General features: G+C 41.9%; 1 protein-coding gene across 1 annotated transcript in view; it reads left to right on the top strand.

Moving 5' to 3' along the window:
* Window positions 1–6,614: 6,614 nt before the first annotated feature.
* LOC128427308 (dynein axonemal heavy chain 9) overlaps window positions 6,615–26,500 on the top strand; it is a 116,868-nt gene continuing 96,982 nt past the window's right edge. Inside the window, exons 1-23 of the mRNA XM_053414395.1 lie at window positions 6,615–7,019; window positions 7,431–7,627; window positions 7,714–7,872; window positions 9,494–9,624; window positions 9,781–9,992; window positions 13,411–13,644; window positions 13,760–13,927; window positions 14,351–14,467; window positions 14,559–14,709; window positions 14,912–15,026; window positions 15,246–15,314; window positions 18,100–18,226; window positions 18,754–18,900; window positions 19,959–20,067; window positions 20,807–21,048; window positions 21,182–21,317; window positions 22,602–22,798; window positions 22,918–23,180; window positions 23,358–23,519; window positions 24,021–24,243; window positions 24,452–24,618; window positions 25,010–25,153; window positions 25,270–25,429. Coding sequence (XP_053270370.1) covers window positions 6,615–7,019; window positions 7,431–7,627; window positions 7,714–7,872; window positions 9,494–9,624; window positions 9,781–9,992; window positions 13,411–13,644; window positions 13,760–13,927; window positions 14,351–14,467; window positions 14,559–14,709; window positions 14,912–15,026; window positions 15,246–15,314; window positions 18,100–18,226; window positions 18,754–18,900; window positions 19,959–20,067; window positions 20,807–21,048; window positions 21,182–21,317; window positions 22,602–22,798; window positions 22,918–23,180; window positions 23,358–23,519; window positions 24,021–24,243; window positions 24,452–24,618; window positions 25,010–25,153; window positions 25,270–25,429 — 4,035 coding nt within the window. The remainder of the gene's footprint in view (window positions 7,020–7,430; window positions 7,628–7,713; window positions 7,873–9,493; window positions 9,625–9,780; window positions 9,993–13,410; window positions 13,645–13,759; window positions 13,928–14,350; window positions 14,468–14,558; window positions 14,710–14,911; window positions 15,027–15,245; window positions 15,315–18,099; window positions 18,227–18,753; window positions 18,901–19,958; window positions 20,068–20,806; window positions 21,049–21,181; window positions 21,318–22,601; window positions 22,799–22,917; window positions 23,181–23,357; window positions 23,520–24,020; window positions 24,244–24,451; window positions 24,619–25,009; window positions 25,154–25,269; window positions 25,430–26,500) is intronic.

The raw sequence follows: 26,500 nt of genomic DNA, 5'->3' as shown, positions 1-26,500 counted from the left end.
CAAGCAACTTGTATTAATCACAGCTGATACTGAACAGACTCATGACCCGGGAATTCACTGTTAAACTAGAAACTCTGTGATTGGATCCCGGACGTTCAAATAATCCCCGGGAAGATGTGAAGAACATTCTTGTTATTTCCAGAACAAGATAATGGAGATGAGGTGGTTCATCCACACTTGGTTTTATATTTAATTTGGTTGGTCCGGATATTTTAGTCATTGTCTAATGCCTGGACATATGCTGCGTATAAGCAGTCAATACACATCCCAAGACACGTGTTAAACAACAGACAGACATTTTGTGGAATGAGTACGCCGACTTCATTGTCTTTTAAATGATCTAACCTATAGCAGTTCCAGTGGAGGGTGCCCTGATCAAGCATTGTTTTTTCTTTCATGTGTATATATGTGGTTAAACCTACAAAAATCGAAAAACTTCAACAGATCAGGATGAAAACAATCTTTTACTGTCCAACTGAAGCAGTAACATCTATTTCTTTTTTTTAAACTTTGTTTTTATTGAAGAGAAACACAAACATTCCTTGACAACATCACAGATCATAGATGACAGACTGATTGGTGAAAAATAATAAATAAATAAAAGGACAGTTAAGACATTCCATCGTACCACAGGATTCCCCTCAATTAGAGAGGTATCCTGCAATAGGTAGCCATCTCCTCACAAAAACATCAGACTTTAATTGCAATTGAGCCGTTAGAGCCTCCATTGCATACACCTCCCTCAGCTTCTGTTTCCACTGTGCCACTGTAGGTGGCTGTGGATTCAACCATTTTATTGTCACCATTTTCCTAGCAGTCATCAAGAGTATATGCAACAAGTGCTCTTGGTCTCTTGTGTACATGCCTTCAGGAGCCAGATCGAAAAGAAACTGACTTGGGGTGAATAGTATATTAATTCCCAGAACTTTATTTATCTCGCTCTTTATCCCCTTCCAAAAAGGAAGCAACATTGGGCAATCCCAAAATATGTGTGAGTGGTCGCCAACCATTCCACATCGTCTCCAGCAGTATATTGCTGCTGGATTATCTGCAAATTTAGAGACCACGGAGGGCGTCTTAAAGAACCTAGTCTTCATCTTCCAATCAAACTCCTTCCACATGTTACTATTAATACCTTTATGACATCCAATGCACATTGTTTCCCACTCCCCGTCCTCAATTATAGTATTTAACTCCAGCTCCCATTTGTTTTTGATATAAAAAGTGTTGTCTGATGTATCCAGTAACAGATTTCTGTATATATGGGAAACATGCTTTTTACTGGGTAATTGATGTTTAGTTATATTAATAAAGTAAATTTCCATGTTCGTTGGAGCTTTTTTGATTATATTCCAATCTGTATGGTTTGTAATGTAATTTCTTATCTGAAAATACCGGAACATATCACTTTGGGGTAAAAGGAATTTGTCTTGTAGATAGGAGAATGGCTGTATACCGGTGTCACAAAGCAACTGGTCAATAACCCTCAGGTTTCTGCCTGCCCACCTCTTAAAAGTGATATCTGTTGTTGAGGGGGGGAAATCTGGGTTTCCATTAATCTGCATAGCCCTTGAGAGGGCAACTGATCCTCTAATTTTCTTCTGGACTGCCGACCATACTTTCAAGGTGTGTTTTACCCATACATTTTTTATTTCAAATTTCATCTGGGATTGCTTGTTTAGAAACACTAATGTGGATACAGGTATTGCTGGCACTGAGCTCTGCTCTATGTTCACCCATCCTGATTCTAAGTCATTGTTAATCCAAGCTACCACTGCTGTTAGTTGTGCCGCCCAGAAATAGTATTTTAAATTAGGGAGGCTGAGTCCACCCCTGTCCTTCCCAAGAGTGAGCGTTTTAAGTCTCACTCTTGGTCTCTTGTTTTGCCATATGAATTTAGAAATGAGCTTGTCCAGCATATTGAAGGCTGATGTTGGGATCCCGATTGGGAGAGACTGAAACAAAAACAAAATTCTGGGAAGTAGATTCATTTTAACAGCTTCTACTCTACCCAGAAGGGATAATGGTAGCACATCCCATCTTGCCAATTCATTTCTAAATGTCCCAAATATATTTTTATAATTCGCCTGGTATAGCTGTGTTACCTGGGGAGTGAGTATGATCCCTAAATATCTGAAACCCTGTTTAGATCTGCGGAAGTTTACTATATCATCAAGCTGACTAGGCCATGTCCCAGACACCATCATTGCTTCTGATTTACTAGGATTAACTTTATAACCTGATACTAAACCATATTCATTAAGATTTTGTAGAAGAGCCGGGACTGACTGAACGGGATTTTCAATAAACACTAATATGTCGTCCGCATATAGGGCTATTTTATGTTGTTCTCCACTCTCATCTCTTATTCCTTGTATAAGGGGGTTACTTCTAATCAATTCCGCAAGGGGCTCAATACTAAGAGCGAACAGGGCTGGCGAAAGCGCGTCCCCCTGCCTTGTCCCCCTTCCCAGGTCAAAGAAGTCGGAACATTGGCCATTAACTCTAACTCTTGACCTCGGACTCATATAAAACACTTTAATCCAACTCAAAAAGGTTTCATTAAAGCCCATATGAGCCATTGTTTGCTCCAAAAATGTCCAGTCCAGTCTATCAAATGCCTTCTCAGCATCTAAGCTAAGAAGCATTGATGGAGTCTTTCTACCAGAAGCAATAGATTGTAGATTTAGAGCTCGTCTGACATTATTAGTGCCCTGCCTCCCGGTTATGAACCCCGTTTGATCAGAGTTAACTAGTTTCCGGATGTGTCTCTGTATTCTATTTGCCAAGATAGAGGTCAGGATTTTTAAATCCTGACATAGCAGACTTATCGGCCGATAACCCATACACTGAGTGGGGTCTTTTCCATCTTTGTGTATAACTGTGATAATTGCCTCTGTCCAAGTTTTTGGGGGGTCCCTTTCATCCAATGCATAATTATATACTCGACATAGAATTGGGGCTAGTTCGTGTACAAAAACTTTATAATATTCCCCGGAGTATCCATCGACACCCGGGGATTTACTATTCTTTAATTTACTAATACTATCTGTTATTTCCTGCACTGTTATGGGAGAAGACAATATCTCAGTCTCCTCCTGTGATAATCTATTCAGTTGGATCGAGTCCAAGAGTTTTGTTATTTTCTCCTCCTTCCCTATCAATTCTTGACCTTCATATAATTTTTTATAGTATGCCGCAAACGCCTCTGCTACTTCTTTCAGTTGGGAGGTAATTCTATTTGTGTCGGGGTGTTTAATTTTAGGTACCACGCGGTTCGATTGAGCTTTCCGTAACTGGAAGGCCAATAACCTACTTGCTTTATTCCCCATTTCATAATATTTTCTTTTCACAAATCTAAGCATTCCCTCTGCTTTATATGTGAGTAAATCATCTAATTTTTGCCTCTCCTGTTTTAATAATTCTAATGTATTATTTTTCCTTGAAACTTTGTGTACTTTTTCTAACCTGATAATTTCAGTCTCCAATTCAAGTCTCCTGGCTTCCCTTTGTTTTTTTATTCTCGATGTAATTTTAATAATATGTCCCCTCACAACAGCTTTGGCACCATCCCATAAAATAGATGGGGTAACCTCTCCGTTATCATTTATATCAATATATTCTTTTATTTTATCACGTAATTCCTGTTGGATTAAGGGGTCATTCAATATTGAGACATTAAGTCTCCAGTATCTGAATTGTTTTTCTTGACCTAGATTTATTTTCATCTTAATGGGACCATGATCTGACAGAGTTATGGGTTCTATATTACACTCTGTTACTCTATGCACATCAGCCTTTGAAACCAGAAACATGTCTAATCTGGAGTAACTTCCATGAACTTGGGACCTATATGTATAGTCTCTATCTCTGGGATGATGATATCGCCATACATCAATCAGGCCCAATCCATCCATCATTCCCAGAACAGTAGCTGCTTTTCTAGTTCGAGGTCCCTTCCCAGCAGGTAGTCGGTCCATACTTAAATTTAGTACACAATTATAGTCCCCCCCAACCACTATGATTCCCTTCCCTTCATCTGCCAGTTTGGAGGCTATTTTCTTAAAAAAAAAGGGGCAATCCTCATTTGGTGCATACAGGTTCAAAAATGTAAATCTATTTTCCCCAATCGTACCTATCACCATAATATATCTGCCTTCCTTATCTTTCAATATTTTTTCGCAATTAAAAAAAACATTCCTTCTAAACAGGATAGCAACCCCTCTTTTCCTCCCTCCTCCATGAGATGCACTGTATATTTGTTCCACCCAGTCCCTCTTTAATTTCAGGTGTTCTTCCTCAGAGAGATGTGTCTCTTGTAACATTGCGGCTGAACATTGTAAAGCTTTGAGTTGGTTAAGTATTTTCTTTCTTTTAATTGGATTTCCCAGACCCTTTATGTTGTAACTAACTACAGTCAAACCATCCATATTACAATTCTTTTAATCCTTACTGTCATGATGCTCTGTAGTCAACTTATAAATGTCAAGTACACCATCACCTGCTGTAAAAGTCCTATCAGTTGTCAAGGAAGTAACACAAAAAAGAACAGAAACTATGTACAATTTCCAATAGAGAACAACAAAATCATACACAACAACACGGCTTCCAAGTCCTCAACTGGCCCATCTCCAGTGGTGGCCAGTCCCCGTATGGAACTGGGCAGAGGGTGGCGGAAACCCTCCGGGATAATGTCACATTGTGCGGCAGACCGACTCCGTCGGGTAAACTGCTGCGGCCCTACAGTGGCTGGGTGTGTGTCACCCATGATTCAATTGCAGCTGATGCCACAAACCAAACCGACCAACTAATATGCTATTGTTACATTCTGTACTCAGCTAAGTGAAAATAAATCTCAGGAAGAGAAATAAAAACTTGGAACAAAGTTCCAAGAAAGGAGTAGAAAAAAATAATATATGTATATAAAATATATATAGCCCAGCAACCCCACTGTAATTGGAGGTTAATAAGACCATTCAACTCTAGCCCATCTAACAATAAACTATTCACGGCTTCTCATAACTGTCTGAATAAAATGGAAAAACCTTACTTTTTGCACAATATTCCCAGTTACTTCAAGTGAAGAAAAACCCTGCAGTCTTCTTCTGTGATCATGTTGACATTGCGCCCTCCTCGGTTGGCGACCCGTGTCTCCCACCTGTGTCTGGCCAGCTGTCGCTCCACTTTATCCCGCTCGTCAACTCGGACCTGGATGTTGAAATCTTTAAGCACCGACGCTGCGTCCATCACCGTCTGGAAAGTTTTTTCCTCGGATCCCACCACCATCCTCAGCCGGGCTGGGTATAGGCATTTCGCTTTAACGTTTTTCTCCTTCAGCTGTTTCACAATAAATCTGACCTTGGCGCGTTTCCTCTGCAGCTCCGGCGAGTAGTCATTATCAAAGTAAATCTGCTTCTCACCCATCTTCACTGTGCGTTGTCTCCAGGCGTGTTGCAGGATCTGTTCCTTCACTGTGTAGTCAGCGAATTGAATTACGATGGAGCGAGGCGGGTCGTTTTCTTTCGGTTTTGACATAAGTGCTCTATGCGCCCGGTCAATCCTGATGTCGGCTTCGGTTAGTGGCAGACCAGTCAGCACCGTCGGCAGTAGTTTTTTAATGAAGGCGGTCATGTCTCTCCCCTCGCTTCCTTCAGGTACCTGATACAGCCTTAGATTTTGCCTTCTGTGTCTGTTCTCAAGATCCTCACACCGTTCAAATAATTCCGCTTCACGTTGCAGCAGGAAGCCGATGGCTTTTCCGTGGGTTGCGGTGGTCTCCTCCGTAGTTGTTATACGCTCCTCTGCGTCAACGATCCTCTTTTCCAACTTTGTTAGTTGTGCACTTAAACCCTCAACTGATGTTTCAATCCTTGTGAATGACTCCTTGGCTTGGCCTTTAAATTCCTTTACATCCATACTCATCTGCAGAATGTCCCCCCGTATTTCTTGGTTCGACTGGACGATAGCTTGAAACATCTCCAGGTTACACATGGCAGCGTCAGTAGTTTTGCTAGCGCCAGCTCCGTCGGGACCAACAGACTTGTTAGCATCCGCTGGTTCCGACGATTTTTCCTCTCCTTTGTGTCTAAACTGATATCTGGTGAGTTTGTCGTTAGCGCTCTTCTTTGTGGTGTCGTTAGACATGTTTTTGCTGAGTTTTGTTCAAATATCGGTTTGGTAAGTTGGTTAATCAGCAGAGCTCGAACTTTTGCGTCCTACCTAAACATGGCGCCGCCGGAAGTCCAGTAACATCTATTTCTTTCACTTATTTCATATCTTTTGCAGATTTTTATCCTAAATTTGAGTTTTTATTGCAAACGTGTTCTTGTTGCTCTCTTATTTCATGTCTTTGATTTGATTGTAATGTCTATTTTCAGCTGCATTTTTTATGAAGGAAAGTTGCTGTATAAATACGATTGATTATTGAAATGAAGTATAACTCTGAGCAGACATTTTCTGAGAGGAGGTCTCACAATGGTGAGATCATGAGTCTCCATTGTTGCCCTCAGACTGAAGTGTGATGGGGGAGCAACAGTCGGAGGTCAGCGCTGATCCAGGGTCAGATCCAGGTCCTCCTCCTTCACTGTCAACGGCCGGGTCTGAGCTGCGTTGCCATGGAGACCGAGACACAATCAGTTCAGGCACTCACCGGGGACCGAGGAGCCAACATGGAGGAGCCACCTGTCGAGGACCGGCGGCTGCTCTTCATCGCCGACTTCGTGCTGAAGTCCCTCAAAGTCAAACAGGACAAGTGGCAGAAATGTGTCTCCGGCGAGGAGAACCGCCAGGTGCTGCGGGACTTCCTGGAGAGCGCCGAGCAGCGGAGCCTCGTGGTGGGTTTGACCGGCGGCGGGACGCTCCAGGCCGCCGCCGGCTTCTCCGCCGCGCCGCCCAGAACCAAGGCGGTGTACTTCGTGAAGCGGGGAAACAGCGCGCTCACCGCGGAGACCATGAGGGACAATTTGACCTGCGGAGACATGTCCCCCGACCCGCTGGAGCACTTCTCCGCCGTAGTTGAGGTGAGCAGTGTGTCTGACTTCATGAAGTGACTCTGAAGTTTGTACATCACTCCAAGTCAGTCATCCAAGTACATTTGATCCAGTACCGTGTATAAGTACTACAGTCATCACAGATATAAGTATATATTTGAAAGACTCCCCCCTCCTCTAACTATCCAGATATGAAGCCAAAACCCACCATATTTCCCATTTGCACCGTCTTTTTATACTAATTCCACAAACGTCTGTCAGTATGTGGAACGCATATCTCGCAAACTGTTTATCTAATTTGCTGGCAACCTAATGGCGTAGGGAAGCGCAGTGTGGAGTTTGGTACAATTTGGACATGTGGTACATTCAATATTAATACAAAATTGAAACTGCAAATATGTTTCTATACTTAAAAACTCTTATTTCCTTACATGTCCACAGCTGCTGGTCCCGCTGCTCTCGAACAGGAGCAACCACACTGAATGGCCACAGGTCGTGTCTGAGGAAGTCGTGCGCAACGTCCACTCCCTCAAGAACGATGTGTTTGTGGTGTCAGGCCAAGTCCAAGGCAAGACTCTGTTGCCCCTCCCCATGGACTTCGAGAGAGTGGAGCAAGCCGCCCTGGAGATTGGCAAAAGGTAAACAAACAGCTGGGAAATAAAGGTTTGTGTCAATGCATCATTTCTCCTACTTGCACATTCTAATGGTTTATGAACCCACACAGGGGGGGAATGGTGGAAAGGTGCATCATCCACTCCTTGGAGTCAGCAGTGATCGAGTGGAGCCGTCAGATCGCTGCTGTACTGAAGATAGACTCCTCTGGGGATCTGCTGGAAGGCAAAAACCCCACACCTGAAACAGAGCTGCTCTTCTGGAAGAACAGGTCAGCACCTCAGTTATTACAGACACAAAGTATCCACTGGGCTGGCAGCTCCTCAGCTCCACTTGGTCCAGGGGTGAGATTGTGTGTAAATAAAACAATGTCCTTCTAGGACCTCAAAGTTGTTTGTTTTTTCCATATTTTTTGCTGATTTAGATTTTCAGAGTACACGTGCGCTGTCAAGGGACAAAAGCAATTTGGTTCTCTCTTCTTTTTATACAAACGTAGCAGGATTACAACTTGAAAAACTTCTAGACCCGATTTGCTCCTTCAAATAATCATGGGGGCGTTCCCGACTGGAGGTCACTCTGTGCAGATATCTGCGCAAATAAGTTTGGGGTTTCAAAACATATTTGTATCGTTAGCGATCCAGTTGGAACCTCATCTCGTAAGAATACAAATATACTATGACAAAAACCCACAATAGCGAGGGAGAGCGAACGGGAGAGTGCATTGACCGGGAAGTGTCACCAACCAGATGTTAGGTACTTGTACAGTTGTGACTAAAAACATTTCCCGCTCGCGCTTCAAAATATATATACGCCTTCTCAGCCATGACTGCCTCCATAATTGTAGACAAACAGAGCACAGGATGTTAGTCCTCCTCCATGTTTGTTTTTCTTTCACGTTTAATCAAGTAAATGTTCCACACTCCAGCTCAGAAGGTGGAGTTAATGCACGTAAAAGTTGTTTGCAAAACGCCTCTGGAATTGTCACTGTGAAATTTTTTCCTGTAAACTGCAAGTGTGTGGTCTGACTTTCTTGCCACGTCACCCAGATTGTGTGTTCTGAAGATTAAAAATCGGTTAAATCTGTCATTATGTTTCTCATCTCCCACATTTTTTAAATCGGTCATGAGTTAAAAATCCTCTTGTGTGCAGCAGCCCTCATCTGTTTTCTGATCTGGTGGCACCGACTCTTAATGCATTCAAACTTAACATGGTGATAAAATAACTAATTTTCAGAAACAGCAGAGACCATGAATTTATTTTTCTGTTGAATAAAAAGTTAATATATTTTAATTTTTGTTGCGGAATTTTATGATAGCTCTGACGAAAAAGCCGTGATTCCCTTTGTTGCGATGCCTTTGTATTTGCATGCCTGTTGGCTTACTTACGTGTTAGATGCTAGAGCTTTGAGACTCAAACAATAATGTTTACATTAGCAACCATGTTGCTGTTGCCTAGCAGCTGTGTTTTCATGTCCTAACCACTTAAATGCCAAACACTGTGTACACAACTTCTCACAATGTAGCTCACAAGCTCCATTTAAAGGTAGAAGTACACTCAACAAAAACACAATGCACACCAATTTACATAATAAACCACACTGCTAATGTTTCTCTTAATGATTATACTTTGATTAGGTTAGCATAGTCAGATCACCCCTACCCCCAAATCAATTTAAAGTGCATTCAATATTTTAATTCTGAAACACAAGCCCTCTATGCCTGTATAATTCAAGCACAGTAAATCAAAGTAAGTTAATGACCCTAAACTGTTACTTTTTGTCAGTAGAGTTTACACCCAACTTAATAAATCACAGGTCTAAAAACTTTTTTAAATAGATGCTGCAACAATCCAGTGTTTGTCTACAAATGTGACTTTCTTTTTCCCACTTGAAGATATGCAGATATGGAGGGTATCCATTCCCAGTTAACATCCTCTGAAGTGAATAAGATGGGGAAGCTGTTGGAGGCTGCGGAGAGCAGCTATTTCCCTGCTTTTACAAACATGCAACTGAATGTTTCTGCAGGTAATGAATCTGTACATCTTACCTGAGAGAAACATGTAATTAATCTTGGGTCTCTGAGGTGTGGCGTTTATCTGGTTGAGGCATGATTTGAGATGATTTATCTTCTTTTTAACACGTTGTGGTTTAACTGACTTTGATCACATTTTCACTTGCCAGCCTTGGAAGAAGCGAAGGACATCAGCATCTACTTGATGCCCCTCAAGGGCCTGTTTGAGGACATGGAGAGCATGGAGTTTCCTGAAATCAGACGTCAGATTGGGCCTTTGATGCACACAGTATGCCTGGTGTGGGCCAACTCCAGACACTACAACACACCACAACGCCTCATCCTTCTGTTGCAGGAGACCTGCAACCTCCTCATACAGCAGGTCAGCAGCAGTTATACTTTTCTTTGTTTTATTATTGTTGTAAAGATTTGAGCTGTAACATGGATATTTGGTAGTAATAGTAATTAGGGAGTAAAAGATTACCAGCATCGATTTATCAGCCAATGAATATGAAGCTTGATATTATTGTAATTCAAACATAGCCTTTATTATAAATATAAGGCAACTTAAATACAACAAAATATATAAAACTTAAATTACAAAAACATAAAATACATTAAAAAAAATTTGATATTTGTTTTCTTTTTACATCAAATGTAAAATAATAATCATTTTTACATTATTTATTCTGTACAATGATAAAAGATAAACGCCAGCAGTGATATGTCTGTGAAAGGCCAACCAATATAATATTCGGGCTCAAATAACTATCGTTGTTGCTAATTAGTCATCAACGTTGTGTTTCTGACCTGTAATTGTAAGAGGTCACCTTTCAGCACAAAGTAAGTGAGTGCTAGTTTTTTGGGGGATGGTTGATATAGTGTCACTTTCTGTGGGTTAGAAAAGCTTTTTTCTGTCCAGCTCAGTTCCTCTGTGTTCAGTTTAGTGGACAGAAAAGTAATTTGCTGCTAAAAATGCACAGTGCATCAGAAACGTTTTCCCAGGAAAGTCTAACAAGCCAGCAGTGTTGGATTAACCCTCTAGCGTGGTATTTGACAAAAGTTTTCACCAGCCCCTCCAAAGTTCCTCTCTCTCTCTTTTTGAACTGTGTATCCTGGGACAGTGATGTGACACAGCGGTTTACATAGTGCAGTCTCAATTTACTTCAGTCCTTCCTGGAAAACATATCCTACCCATGATGTCCGTGTGTCAGCTGGTGTGACATAGGCTATCAAAGTTATCTACCTACTTAAACCCTTGTGATGAATTCCATATGAATACAAATTGAATAAACATGCTTCCAGCACTCTGAAGGAGGCAATGGGGGCGGGACATAAACCAAGTAGGATTAACACAACGTTTTCGAACTTCACTCTGCACCATAGACTGCACCAACCACGTACAGCACGCAAACAATAAAAAGGTGAAAGTATATTGTTGGTGTGTTTGAGGAGTAGAAGTAAGAAGTAAACTCTGGAGCATTACCACAGGCCAAGCCAACATCCAAGTCCACACAGATATGTTTAGAACGTGAACTGCACTAGTTTAAAAATAATATCAATCCGGCTTTAGGAAACAACACAGCACAACTACAGCCTCACTCAAACTCACTAATGATATAATAGACTGGCTGGATCAAAAGAAAGTGTGCACAGCTCTCTTTGTTGACCTTTCTAAGGCCTTTGACACAGTGGATCATTCCATTCTGAAGCAACGCCTGCTTGATATAGGTTTATCTGAGCAGGCTGTTGGCTGGTCTAATAATTATCTGTCTAATAGAAAACAATGTGTTTGTTTTGAAGGCAGCTCATCCACACTGCTAAATGTCTCTACTGGTGTGCCACAGGGCTCAGTTCTTGGCCCGATTCTGTTTGTTATTTATGTAAATACATTGGGCAGTAACGTCCAAAATGCCAAATTTCATTTTTATGCTGATGACACAGTTATATACTGTTGTGGCACCACTCTTGCCGAAGCCCTTGGCAACTTACAAATTGCTTTTAACCTTGTGGAAAATCAGCTCATTGAACTAAGACTTGTCTTGAATGCCGCCAAAACCAAACTGTTGATATTTTCCAATGGCAGAAAAGTGCCTGTGTCTCCACCCAGCATTTTGTCATTGCAAGGGTATGAAATTGAACTTGTGAACTGTTACAAGTATCTCGGCATTTTAATTGATGATCGACTTTCTTTTAAACCACATGTAGCAAATCTGGTAAAAATATTAAGAGTGAAACTGGGATTCTTCTTCCGTGACAAATCTTGTTTTTCTTTTTTTACCAGAAAAAAGTTGATTGCTACCACTTTCCTCCCTGTACTTGATTACAGTGATCTCTTGTATATGAATGCCCCAGATAACTGTCTGCGCTCTCTAGACACTGTATATCATGGTGCCTTAAGGTTTGTCACTGGTTGTAAAGCCCTCACTCGCCGCTGCATCTTATATGCTCGAGTTGAGTGGCCATCTCTGGCAGCACGCCACCTTATACATTGGCATATTTTTATTTATAAAGCTATCTTGGGTCTGCTCCCCCACTACTTATGTAAGTACATCTTTAAATCCCAGAGCAATTACAGCTTACGTTCAAATGAGCTTTATTTATTAGTTATGCCCAAAGTAAACACTGAATTTGGTAAGCACTGTTTTAAGTTCGCTGCACCTGCTGCTTGGAATGCACTGCAAAAAACTCTTAAGTTAAAGGAGCTCATAAACCTTGAAACTTTGAAGACTCGTGTGAGAGAAATTGGAGCGGCTTCATACCGCACTTGTTCTTGTTTTGGTGGGAATCCGAGCTTTAGTCCTGTTGCCTTATCTTAAGGGAACAGGGAACTTATCTTATTTGATCTGTGTTATGTGATTTTTGTGTGTCTGTGACTGTTGACATTTTTTGTATGCTGCTGTCTTGGCCAGGCTTCCCTTGGAAAAGAGGTCATTGTATCTCAACGGGACCGACCTGGTTAAATAAAGGCAAATAAATAAATAATAATAAAAATTAACTATAAAATAAAGGGTTATTTTCCTTTCTTGCCAGGAGTTGGATAAGAATATCGATACCACTTTCAATATATTTCTTACGTTTTGAGCTTGTACCAGGAGGATGAATGGCTTAGCTTTAGCATAAATGATGAAAGAAATCAAGTATGTTTAAGGGCCTGATGTGCGACTGCAGCCAAATATATAGGATGTCGCTTATTGTCACCTATAGGGAGTTGCATTATGCTGTGTTTATGCTTTATCACATTTGTATTGTAAGCCAAACAAAGATTAACTTAGATGCTGTTTTAGTTACCTCCATCTTCTGGAATAGGTGTCAGGGCTTTAACATGGTTAGGTGGTAAGGTTAGGTGGCGAGTTAGTTTCCATTTAAGGAGTGCAAGGTATCTAACAATGTGATTTTGTTAGGAAACAGTGGAATGGAAAAGTCCGCGCCAGATATGTTTCTGAATGATTTCAAATTGACTCGCCAAAATCTAGATGGGCACAAGTCCAAAACAATCCACAACAAATCCATCCATCACTTGTGCCTGAAAATAGTTTTGCTAAGCTAGCGTTTGAGCAATGAATATGATATAAGTGCTACCATTGTATAAGTCTGTATTTGGCACATAATGAGGAGGTAACTAGTCTCAGCAAAGTCTCCCACGTCCTGCCTGACAATTCCAACCCAAGATCCTGCTCCCAGGCGTCTTCAAGACTGCTTTGGTCTGAATAGAATCTATTCCATTGCAAATAATTGAGATGAGGCTCTTTGAGTTGGAATCCAAACTTACTGTAGCTGCTACTCCTCTCCAACACCAGGCCCAGATGTTTCTAGTTCCAGATGAGATTCTGAAAGGAGAGGTTTCTGAGAGTCTCCTGAAGGTGCAGACGTGCCTGGAGATCCTGCAGCTCTTCAGGACCACTTACGAGGACCGCAGGGTCAATCTGGCCGAGTACCAGAGGGCCGGGAACTTGGTTAAGCCTTGGGACTTTTCACCGGTTTTGGTCTTCTCAAGATTTGACTGCTTTATCAAGAGAATCCTCGCCATTAAGGTGAGTATTTAATCAAAGGTCAGCACTTTTGGCATGAGAATTAAGATGCAGTCACTTCAGTGATACTGTAGTTGAGCTCAATCGCCCTCAATTTCCTCTCACTGTCTCCCTATAGGACATCCTGTTAACAGCTTTAGACATGTTAAAGCTGGAGAAATTGGTGATTGGAGCTGTCAGAGGCAGTGCACTCAGCCAGCAGGTCGAGCAACTCAACCAAGAGTTTGCAGAAACTTACAAATTCATCACAGAGAAGCCCTATGACTGCTTGGACCTGAACAATACGGTACGGAGTGTGAGGATTACTGGGTGTACAGGGGTTTAGCTTATATCCCAGCAGGGGAAAATAGGCAGACGTTTTGCAGGGCAACTATTAAAGTGTGATTTTTACCCCTGAATACTTCTCAGTTTATCCTTCTTTTATTCAAGTAGGCAAACACCAGTACAACCTGGTCAGTCATGTGTTTGTGAAGCAAATTGGCTTTCTATATAAATAGTATTTATTTTCCAATACTCTTTAGTTGCTTCACCAAGATGTTTCTGAGCAATGGCAAGAAAAGTAATTTATTTTTCGTGTAAGACCCAGTCAGTGTTCCACTCTGGATGGCTTTGAGTCAGTGAGATGTGAAAAGGAATATGCCGGCCTGTCGCAGTCTAAGCTGGGTGCTTTTTTGGCAGCCGCTGTATCTGTGCTTTTTGTTCCCTGCAGGAGTTTGAAGAAGATGTGAAGAAGTTCGATCTGAGGGTGGATGACATAGAGCGACGACTAGGAACCATCTTCTGTCTGGCTTTCGATGATGCCTCCGGACTGGAGCCCACCTTCAAGGTCTAGGAACTGAATCTGTCTCTTTCTCACAAATGCACAAGCACAGTCACAAACGAGTGCTAAAGCCCTTTTGCTAATCTGTTGTCTGCAGGTGGTGGATATGTTTGGTAGCTTGCTGGAACGCCCCCTAGTGGCAGCCGATGCTGTGAGCCGATACCCTCTCCTTGTCACTGTGTTTGAGAAGGAGCTGAACTGCTGTAAACTCATCTATGACAAACACATCCAGCTTGCAGAGGAGCTTGGTGAGAACAATTTCCTGTATTTTTACGATTTTCATTTCAAATACTTTACAGAGACAAGAGTGAGCAAAGTTTCAACAAAATGATGGCCCTCAAACTGGAGAGTGATCGGGAGGTTAAACCATGTAGCTCGGGTTAGGCAAATTGTGTGGTTCTTATCTCAGTCACCATTAACCTTTGTAGTAAACACACTTGACTTCCTCAGGTTCGCCCGTCGTGAGTAAGAATATGCCTCCAGTAGCTGGCGGGCTGAGATGGGCCCAGAGTCTACAGAAGCGCATCCAGACCCAGTTCTCCAAATTCAGACAACTCTCCTGCCCGTGAGTTTTCCTCCCATTGCCAACTACACAGATTCAAAATGGAATTCGTTTGTGGTTCATCATTTCCAAATGTGAATCTGTTGCACTAGCTGCTCCTCTTCATAACCTTTTTGTAAAGGTGTTTTAAAGGCCTCATCAAAAAGATGATGTGGAAAACTGGCCCCTGAAGGTATTGGCTACAATTGTTGCATGGGTTGTCAGATTTCATCTTCTCTGCAGGTGTCTGGAGTCTGAGGAAGGAGCCAAGGTCATCGACAAGTATGAGGAGATGATGCAACTGTTGGACAAGTAAGTGTGGATGTTATTTTCCTGTAATACAACACTTGTCATCAGGCATGGATGTAAGTATCACTGAACACAAGATCAGAAAGGGAGGTTAAACAGAATAGACAGTGACAGAATGAGTTGCATATTTCAGGACTGCAATAATCACATTACTCAGATATTAGCTCCCTCTGTGGCTGGCACTTCACAGAGACTCAGTTTTGAACCTGCATGTTTGTGATTTTGATAGTTGAGCGTGTAACATTTATGAAAGCAGCCCCTTTGGAATAGCATGTAGACACGCAGCTTCGAGCATGATTTATGTTCTCATTACTGTGGCGCTGCTCCACAGATTATTTCACAGGACTCCCATAATCCCATATGTTCCTTCACTACTCACTGATGCCAAGTGAGGAATTGCCTTTTAGACCATATCCAACATCAAAAACTGAAAGATAAAGCATCCCATAGGTCAGAAAATTCTGTTTGTATGGAATCAAACAGAATTATGTTGGAGGCAAAAAGAGAGAGAGAGAGGGCATGTTTATTTTTCCACTTGTGTAGAAATGTCTTCACAGCATGACGTTATAAAGCACTCTACACATGGCAGCTGATTAAAGCTACATAGTCAGTAACATGAATCAATGAGACATTAACTTGATGAAGAATGAGAGGAGGAAAGAGAAGCTCCATTTGTCCATGTGTTGCCTGACATTCTAGGCCTATAGCAGTAGAACTAGAAGCTGGTTCAAGGCTGACCTGAACCAGGCCTAAATATATAAGAATATTATATTATGCATAAGTTCTTAACATCAATACCAATACTTACTAGGAGCCAGTGTAAAGAGGCTAAAACAAGAGTGATGTAGTTTCGCCATGGGTGAAAAGCTGACAGCTGAATTCTCTAAACGTACAACCTCCATTAAATATAGATTCTGTCTGTTGAGGGGAATCAAAGCGTAATGAAATTAAATCTCGCAAAAAGATCTGTGTATATCAAAATATTTTTGGGATAGCGCAAAACATGAATGACTTATGAGGGAGGACACCTTATGGAATAAAAAAAAATCATTATTTACATAAAGAAATCAATGCTGTAACTTAAGGGACTAATCAGTTATGTGTGGAATGCCCAGATAAGTAAGAGACAGAATGGACTGAGCATTCAAAGCTTCTGAAGAATCTCCATAGAATCCTATCTGCTGCATGATCTCCAGTCTGCTTGGCTGCTTCCTGTTGGAATAAGAAAAGAGCAAGAGAGAGAGAAAACACAACAATCAGATCAGGCAGATTATGGGTGTAAATGAGCCGGTATAGAAAAATATGCTGTTTCCAAAATGGGGCCCTGTCTATTACACTATAGTGAAAATGTTATGCATATGCAAAAATTATTATTATTATCTTAATTTAAAATATCAGCAGTCAGTATATTGTGTTAGAGCTAAGATGAGGATGAATGTTAAGTTAGAGCTATTTCAGACCAAGCTCAGAAAAGAGATAAGTGAGTCCTTACAAGTATGGTAATGTAAATGTGTGTGCGTGTGTGAAAAGGTCTTTTGTGAATGATGCACATTATTACACACACACAGCCAGACAGATACCCACTCTTACTGCTCAACACACTTAATATGACTCCTTTACTCGATGACCCCCCCCCCCCCACAGTATTCGAATGATGAACAACAGCAGTTCTTTGCCCTCAATTTACTCCCATCAGAAATTAGAGCTCTTGTTATGTTGTAATAATCATTGCCTCAGTCGAGAGTGAGTGCCACCATTATTATACATTTTCCAGTCAGGAACAGAATGGGCATCCTCACTCATTACCCCCACAGACAAAATGCAGTGTGATTTATGGCCATGACCGAGGCATTTGATTGCCTCTGCGTCTGCGGTGCCACCATCAGGAAATGAAGCTCACAGCAGAAATCCAATAAGGAGCACACAGTGCACACTTAAGTTCTCGTCATAATCTCGACTATTTACAGATTGATACAGCTGTACAGAGCCCTGAAATGCTGTCTGTTCCCGGCCTCTTGCAGATGAATCAACGTTTATCCTCCTCTTACCCCTGCACACCTCCATGTAACCTTCCTGAACTGCTGCCTTTCCCTCTGCCCTTGAACAAGCAAATAACGCGTCTGATTCTGTTTACAACCTCAGATGATTTGGGGGAAATGTCTCAATCACAAGCCTCTTATTTGCTTTGGTTGATTTCTATGTTGTTTTCCTACCTGTGCCCTTATGAAAGACAGATTCCTTTAATGGGAACTAGTGCAGGTTTTGTTGTAAACCTGCCTGTTTGGAATGGGCTGTTTGTTTGGCCTGTCATGTTGGCTGCAGCTTTCTATCTGAAACTATAAAAGTGACCTGCGTTATTGAGACTCGAAAAGTAATGCTGCATTCAATTACACCTCGGAGCTCGGCTTTGGAATGATGTCCCTCCTGAATAATCAGAGATGATAACGTTCCAGTTGCACATTTGGTCGGAAGTCGAAGAAAGAGAAAGCCTGTCTCGCGGCTGCCCTCTCGGAGTTTGTTTATGTTAGCCATTGTTATCAAAACCAATTCATAATAAGGCATTACATGGCATTTTTGCTCACACTGCCGCTGCACAAAGAGCTGTTCACCTGTTCATTTTAAACCTCACTAAAGCTCATCTCTCCACACAGAGCCCTGAGAGTCACTGTCAGAAGGACAGAGATTCCTGCACTTATCAGAAAGCTTAAAAACAATGGGTATATTTCTGTGTGATAATAACTTCTGTTTGACTGAGATAAAGTGTTGTTTTCTGTGTTTTCCATTCCAGATACTCCACCAGTCTGTATGAGACATGGACAGAGACCGTGAGCGAGAGCTCCCAGTTCAACCTGAACCTGCCGTTAATCAGCAGAGACCCGGCCACTAAGCTGATCTCAGTCAACTTCAGCCCGCAGGTTTTTACATTAATTCACTTTGCTCTAAAAACTGATCTGAGGGAGGCTTCAAGAGGTGCCACTGTTTTTAAACCTTTTACCCTGAGAAACTGTGCACACGCTCTGAGTGATATATTATTTTGGTTTTGTCGTATATATCAAACTAATCTCTTTCATTAAACATCTTCCACTAAGAGTCAGACACTTGCCCACAGCTGCATAACTCCTTAAATAAAGTTGTGTTTCCCCTGCACATTTATCACATTAAGAAGTATTTCAATTTTTCATTTAAAGATGTTGGGTGATGTTGGGCCATGCTACCCTAAAGAGTTTCTAACTGACCTCTCATTAATCTGAGCTCTAGTGGATCCTTTTCTCCCACCATCACCAAAACCGTTGTATTGGATCCTCATGTTTTTACTGTGACACAGGGCTTAAAAGTAAAGGTTTTAAGCAGTGGCTGCCTTCACCGATCAACATCTAATTTGACCATCAAGTTGTGAATGTGTTGATATGTTTCTCACTGCCTCCGTCTTCCTCTTCCTCAGCTGTCATCTCTGCTGCGGGAGGTGAAATACTTGGAGGCCAGTCAGACTGTGGCCATCCCTGAAACTGCAATGCAGATCTACACCACCAGGGGGCAGCTGCAGCAGTATGTTGCCAACCTGGAGCTCACCATTGGCGCATACAACAAGGTTGGTGTCGATCAGGCTGTAGGCCGTCAAGGAAATGTACACACGGATGAAAACAAAGTGTGATATCAGAGCATGAGGTGGATTCACAGTTGGCAGCAGGGGAAACATGTCAACCTCTAGATGGTAGTCTGAGGCTTTTTAAAACATGCTAGCATCAGTGCTGTAGAGACGGGAACATCCATTAGTTTGTTGAAATATATAAGTCCTGCTGTTGATGTCACATCCTCTCATGTCATCCTCATCAATATGCATGCACTATAGAGTAGTAGCTCCAGACATGAACATTAACACTGACTGGTGAGGAAAATAAGCTAAACTAAGCTAAGCGCTATAATGTGATGTTGCCTTTCAGACTCATGAAAGTTATCCTTTTCACATTTTTAAATTCAATAATTGTCAGAAAATGGGTCATAATTATTCATTCATTCTTGAAGAATGATTTCTGATTAAGAATTGTCTTCTGTGAAATCAGAATTCGCTTGAACCTTGACCGTCAGAATTTAAATAGTTAATGTTTTATTCGTGAACATTTGTTTAATTTGAAGAAATTCCCCTGCTAAAACAAAAAAACAGAGTTGAATATGATCCTCAAACTATGCAACTGAGGATGCACATTGTGTGTATGAATTCACTTACTGACTTTAGACATTAGAACATAACATATACTGCTACAAAATCCTGTTTTGTCGCAGTATTAGAAAATGGGCAGAGGGCAAAAATTGTTGATAGCAATAAAGTAGCATAAACAATATAAGCGCAATCACCATGTAATTAACTCAGCTCAGCCACATGTGTCACAGCTGCCACAATTTTGGAAAAACAGCATTTCATTGCTCCTGGTAGCAAAAGATTTAAGTCAGATTAAGTCTCAGCAACATATTTGGATCCAGAAACAGTGACTTTAATGAGGACAACACCCGTCTTGCTGCTCTGGGCTCTTGTTTGGCCTTTCACTGGTGGTTCTATTAAAATGATATTGCTGTGAACGCTTAATGGGAGCACGGAATCACATCACATCCCTCTTTTCCTTTTTGTTTTCTCCCACTGTTTGACTGCAGGTGATGCACTCTGTGCTCGAGGTGGAACATCCTCTGGTGCTGGGCCAACTCAGGGACATCGACGCTCAGCTGAAAAACGCTGAGGAGAGTCTGAACTGGAACAGCCAAGGTCTGGTTTTTTAATCATACTAGCAGATGCATAATTGAGAAATTACCCCTGTAATACAGGGTCTGTATTAACACAAGACTATAGTGCAACAGATATATTGTTTAGAGTCTAATGCAATGACCTTGGCCATCTACCTGCATTCTTTCTCTGTGATAAAGCAGCGATTGCAATGTGCTTTTTCTGCAAATTCTTACACAGTGACGGTGGCAGCTACAAACAAAGGTTTTGTGTTTGTGTTTCAACACTTGTGCAGCTGTTAATTTGCTGAAAGAAAGAAGTTTTTGATTCTTCTGAGGAATAGTTAGGTCAACATTCTGGGTTATATGCTTTTTTTGCTTTCTTTCCCCGGGATAATCTATTCATATATTATTTTATATAATTAGGTGATTTTTTATCTTTTTCATTTTTACATCATGATAGAAATGGTAACTCAGTCCCAGTTATCTTTATGTCACAGAAGACATTTTCGTTTTTCATCACTGTGAGTGCATCGACACAGAGCAGGCACACAGATGTATCATCGAATTGTGTCATGGGCTATAGAGCACATTCCAGAGGTTCCCCAGCTGGAGATGATAGAACTCAGTTGTCAAATTTATTTTCCTTATGCAGGTTAAGTTGTCTTCTGAAGGAAAAAATGGGACACAAGAAGAACCCATTTTATAGGTGGTCCCAGTATTTCAGTCATACACTCTCATTCACTCTCATTCTCACTGCTCAGTCATATTTCCCTCTCTAGGTATTTGGCAGTATATCCAGGAAGTGCGAGACTCTGTCTGTGACCTGGAGAGCCAACTCCAGAGAACCAAAGACAATGTAGAGGAGATCTTAAGCTGCATGAGGTCCTGGGCCACCCCTATGTTCAACAGGAAGGAGGACAAGAAAGATGCACTGCTCAATCTGGAGGACAGGGCTGAGAGGGTGGAAAGGATTTACAGTCTGGTCCGGTCTTCAGGAGAAAAGATTCACTTCCTGCTTAAGGTAGATAAAAGATGTTATTCTGTGTTTGTGTGAAATACCAAATAGGCTTTGAGTTTTGCTCCAATTTCGTCATTCTATGATGTTAATATAAGTCTGGGTTATTGTCTCTTTGTCACTCTCCGTCACATCTTAGAGCAATCTGGAGCTGTTCAGAGCTGAGCCATCTTCTGAGGAGTGGAAGGCCTATGTTGAGTACATGGATGACATGGTCATAGATGGATTCTTCAACAGTATCAAAAACTCTCTCAAGTTCTTCCTGGATAACACAGGTAGGACATTCATGAGGAAAAAGTAAACAGAAAAATTGAATCACAAAATGAAAGACTTAATAATACACAAATTATGCAATGTGCTTGGATATAAAAGAGAGCCCATAGTATCTGTAGTACGGTAGTGATCTTACTATTTTTATTTCAAAGCCTCAAATCTTGTTGCCGACCATAAATGTAATATCAGAACATTCAACACTAATCAAAAACATGTCCTCGGGGCTTTTGATGTCGATTGGGTGTCTTCCTGTATTGACTGTGGACATGAAATACTTCTGGTTGCTGGCACAAGTTTTGTCAACGGGTTTAGATGAATTGGAACGTGGTTCACGATGTGGTGAATCGTTGCCAGCCTGTTACAGTATCCAGGTCATCTCCTCCTTGCTTCTACTTCATCATCTTCCCCTCCCTGTACTTCTTCTTGTTTGGGTTAGCTTTTTTGAAGGCAAACTGACCCTGAAATATCTAGCAGGAAGATGAGATTATCCATAGAATAAAGCTTCATCACTTCTCAGTGTTGACAGGTGACTCAAGAGGAGAGGGAGATGGGAGATACCATGTGACAAAGCAGGATGCCAGGATCAGGGCCGGCCCTAGCACATTTGGCGCTCTAGGCAAGCTTCACTTCTGGCTAAAAAAAACACCTATACAGGCGAATGTAGCCCCGCCCACCTAGTGCGCGAGTGTCTCCCCTCCCTGCCCAGCAGAGTTTCTAAGTTTTTACCAGTTTAAGTAGACAATCGAAACAACATCAACATGTCTCAATGACACCCGTGGTGATCAAGCGAAGCTTTAGGAGCTAACGTAGGTGACTCCCACCCACTACTAACCTGTAGAATACAGGATGAATGCAGCAGCAATAAAGACATGGAGCATTCACTTCCTCATCCAGACTGCATCTGGCAGGTTGGCGGACGTTACCCCCAAAGAGACAGGACGGGGTGCAACTGCTCCCGTGCCAAACGTTCCACCTGAGTGCTGCTGTCATTTACTGATTTCTCTAATGAAACTACTTAAAATACTGTCAAAGTAATTAAATACAATAGTTTGGGCCATACCACATATAGAAGGGGTCGCAAAAAACTCTGCCTAGCAAAAAATAAATAATATATTATTTGATTTTTTTTTGCTCGGCGCAGTTTTTGGCGCCCCCCTCTGAGTGGCGCCCTAGGCAACCGCCTATGTCGCCTGTAGGAAAGACCGGCCCTGGCCAGGATGCTTACTTACTTGAGAACAGCTTTCAGTGTTGTTTTAACAGTTTCCACTTTTTTCCTGTGGTTCCAGACCAGATACCTGGCGTGCCCCCTCTTTTTGAGACTCAGCTGAGCCTGAAGGTTCCTGACATGGTGTTCTCTCCCTCTCTGGAGTCTGGAGCTGGGGACGGTTTCTTTGAGTTGGTGGAGAGCCTCATCAATGATGTGTTCAGAATCTCCTCACTGGTGCCACGCCTCGCCCAGCACATTCCCTTCCCCCACTACCAGGTACTGTTGTTTGTGATTCAGCTCCAATATCTACAATACACAGTCATTTTCCTTAAGTTGTAATATCTTAAATGCATATCACTTCTACTGACTAAATGTTGGTGATTCGTTTTCTTCAGGCTGACATGGAGGACATAGCTGACCTGGCTGACATGCGTCAAGTCCTTATGGAACGTGTGCAGGGCGTCATGGTTACGTGCTGTGAGTACCGCAGCTCTCTGCACCACTACAGCTTCCTGTACGTGGATGATAGGAGGGAGTTAATGCGTCAGTTCCTCCAGTACGGACACTTTCTCACCAGCGATGAGATGGAGGTTAATGCTGATGATGAAGTCCCAGCGAGCCCACCAACCCTGGGTGACTTCAAGGAGGAGATAAACAAGTGAGTATTGGTGAAGCAGAGAGTGAGCACTTATTTGTGTTTGCTCTTGAATTTCTGGTTATTCCTATGTTCATCTGAACTTTAAGAGAAAAGATTGGAAAATAAGGTGAAATAAGCCTTGGGGCTATGTTAAGTCCTTATATACCCGAATGAAAACTGTTTGTCATCATCCTGTAGGTATGAGAAGATCTACGAAGAGGTGCACGGTCTGGAGGCAGTGCATGTGTTCAATGGGTGGATGAAGGTGGATGGCCGCATCATGAAGAGTGCCTTGCTCAACATCATCAAAAAGTGGAGCTTCATGTTCAAACAGCACCTAATTGACAATGTAACCAACAGGTGAGGCAATATTTCATACAGTTGGGGGTTTAACCTCAAGTAAGCATTTCTTGGTTGGGTGAAACCATTTGCTCATGACAGATGGATTACTTTTCATACAGTGTGCACATCAGGGCCAGATCAGAAGAAAATCCTCCTGTTTATATAACTTCGAATTTTAAGCTATTAAAGTGGATCAATGACTTCCAGTGTCTTTTAGCATTTTAGAGTTTAACATATTCTACTCTTTAAGATTCAAGCTCCAAAGTACTGGATCCTCCATGTTCTGTAAAGCAATTGGATAACTTTCTCTTCATGTCCATGGTCAATGCCTGTGTTTCTCAAGCTGTAATTTTTAATGAAGGATTTCCTTTCAAAATTAGTTTTCACTTTTTCTGAACTTAGATGACCCCTGATGACATCATGTGGGGTCACGACTGATTTCAGTTGGGCTGCTCATGACAAGTAAAGCTCTTGTAAAATTGATGAACGGCTTAAATGATCAGAGTCTTTCTTCTCCAGCCTGTCAGACCTGGAACAGTTTATCTGCTTGACTAAGGATGGCCTGGGCCAACAAGTGAATGAGGGTGACTACGATGGACTGGTGGACATCATGGGTCACCTGTTGGCTGTAAAGGAAAGACAAAAAAACACAGACGCCATGTTTGAGCCCCTGCAGGAAGCCATCACTCTGCTGAAGGTGTATGAGCAGGAGCTGCCTGATGTGGTCTACAAACAGTTAGAGGTAAGTGCTGGTGTTCACTCTTCCATCTGTTTCTTTTAGCGTAGACAGAACCATTCCTTTTACTTTTATTTTGCATCTTCCATTTGCCGGCTCCTGTTCCATCCTCTTCCTCCTGGCCATTCATCATCTGTCACTCCTGCACCCCTCATTTTTCTTTCTTCATCTTAATCTCGCTCTGTCTGCATCAAATCTATCTGTCCATCTGCAGGAGTTGCCAGAAAAGTGGAACAATGTGAGAAAGCAGACGGTGTTAGTTAAACAGCAGGTGGCGCCTCTGCAGGCCATAGAGGTCTCTAGCCTGCGTAGCAAATGTGCTTCATTTGATGTGGAGCAGCACACCTTCAGGGAGGACTTTCGCAAAAATGGGCCTTTCAGGTGAGGACAACTGAAACCCATGTTGCACCATAACTACAGAATCCAAAGATACAAAATGTATATTTAAAATTTTTCTCAAAAGTAAAATGATATCTTTAACTTTCTATTAATCAGATACTTTCTGGATATGTTTCTGGGAGGTTGCTATGTTTGGCGTCAAAGTTCAGTTTGGTTGAACTGGCCAGTAAATCTTATTAAAAATCAGCATCATTGCCTGTTAACTTCAAAAAAATACTTTGAGTCACTAAAACTTGAGGATAGAGGTCACATGCAGCCGTTCATAAGCAGCTTGATTTATACTGGGCTTGTGCAAATGTGTGTTTGTGTGTGTGTGTGTGTGTGTGTGTGTGTGTTTTGCCGGTTGCTTCTGTGCACTCATGCATCTGACCAGGTTTGACAGCAAGATCCCCTTCCAGATGTTGGACACCTTCCATCGGCAGATCCAGGAGCGGGAGGCTGTGATGGCGTCTCTGGTGAAGTCTGCCAACCTGTTTGAGGTCAACGTTTCAGAGTTCAAACAGCTCCGACAATGCAGGTAAAGCCAGACGCTGGCAGGCAAACATTCTGTGCCAAATTTGAAGGGAGTATGTCTTCTGCATTTCACAGGCAGTATTATTCAGTTGAGTTCACTCTGTCCACTTCATCCCCAAGGCGTGAAGTGGGCCTGCTGAAGGAGCTGTGGGACATGATAACCACCGTGGACTTTAGCATCGCTGCGTGGAGGACAACTCTGTGGAGAGAGGTCCAGGTGGAGGACATGGAGCTGGAGTGCAAACGCTTCTCTAAAGATATACGGGGCCTGGATAAAGAGGTGAGGGGGAGGGAATGGGCAAGACTAGGATGTATAACATAGTGTAGTATAGAGGTTGAAAAGTGTGCTAGGTTGAGAAAAAGAGGACAATTAATCTTAGATGAATAAGTAGAAAATTGTTTGTATTTGGAAAATCCAGCCTCTATTTGGGTTTCCTGGTAACATTCTGTAACTATCTGGAGGGTTTTATTTAGAAAATCCAGCCTTCTTTAGGGTTTCCTGGTAACATCAAGTAACTATCTAGGGGATTTTATTTAGAAAAATTAGCCTCCTTTTTGGTTTCCTGATATCACCCTGTAACTATCTGTTTTTTTTAAATTTGAAATCCAGCCTCCTTTTGGGTTTCCTGGTAACATTCCTGTAACTATCTGGGGGGTTTTATTTCGAAAATCCAGCCTCTATTCGGGTTTACTGGTAACATTCTGTAACTATCTGGAGGGTTTTATTTTGAAAATCCAGCCTCCTTTCGGGTTTCCTGGTAACATCCAGTCACTAGCTGGGGGATTTTATTGTGAAAACCTAGCCTCCTTTCTAGTTTCCTGGTAACATTCCTGTAACTATCTGGGGGGTTTTATCTCGAAAAGCCAACCTACTCTCGGGTTTCCTGGTAACATACTGTAACTATCTTGAAGGTTTTATTTTGAAAATCCAGCCTCCTTTCTGGTTGCCTCGTAACATTCTGTAAGTATCTGGAGGGTTTTATTTTGAAAATCCAGCCTCCTTTCGGGCTTCCTGGTAAAATCCTTTAACTATCTGGAGGGTACGGAAGAATAAGAATCAGCATAAGTATACAAAATAGTAATAGGCAATGCCTGGCAGTGCACCATTAGGCACACAGTATTCATTTGCAACTGCAATTGACCATTCAGTGAACCCTTATATGAACATTATTCCATCATTCTAGATGCTGTCAGAGTTTAAGCTGCCTCTCTGTCTTACTCTTTATTTTATTGGGGGGAAGTTTACACTCTTTACACCCCAATATCAGTATCAGGCCCCTAAACATGCCAGATTTTTTCATCAACTAAAACGTTGCAACGTTGGAGAAAGAGATCGAACCGAGAGGGATGA

This window comes from Pleuronectes platessa, chromosome 21, assembly GCF_947347685.1.
Source record: "Pleuronectes platessa chromosome 21, fPlePla1.1, whole genome shotgun sequence".
Taxonomy (NCBI): domain Eukaryota; kingdom Metazoa; phylum Chordata; class Actinopteri; order Pleuronectiformes; family Pleuronectidae; genus Pleuronectes; species Pleuronectes platessa.
This window is presented reverse-complemented; position numbering and strand designations above follow the sequence as displayed.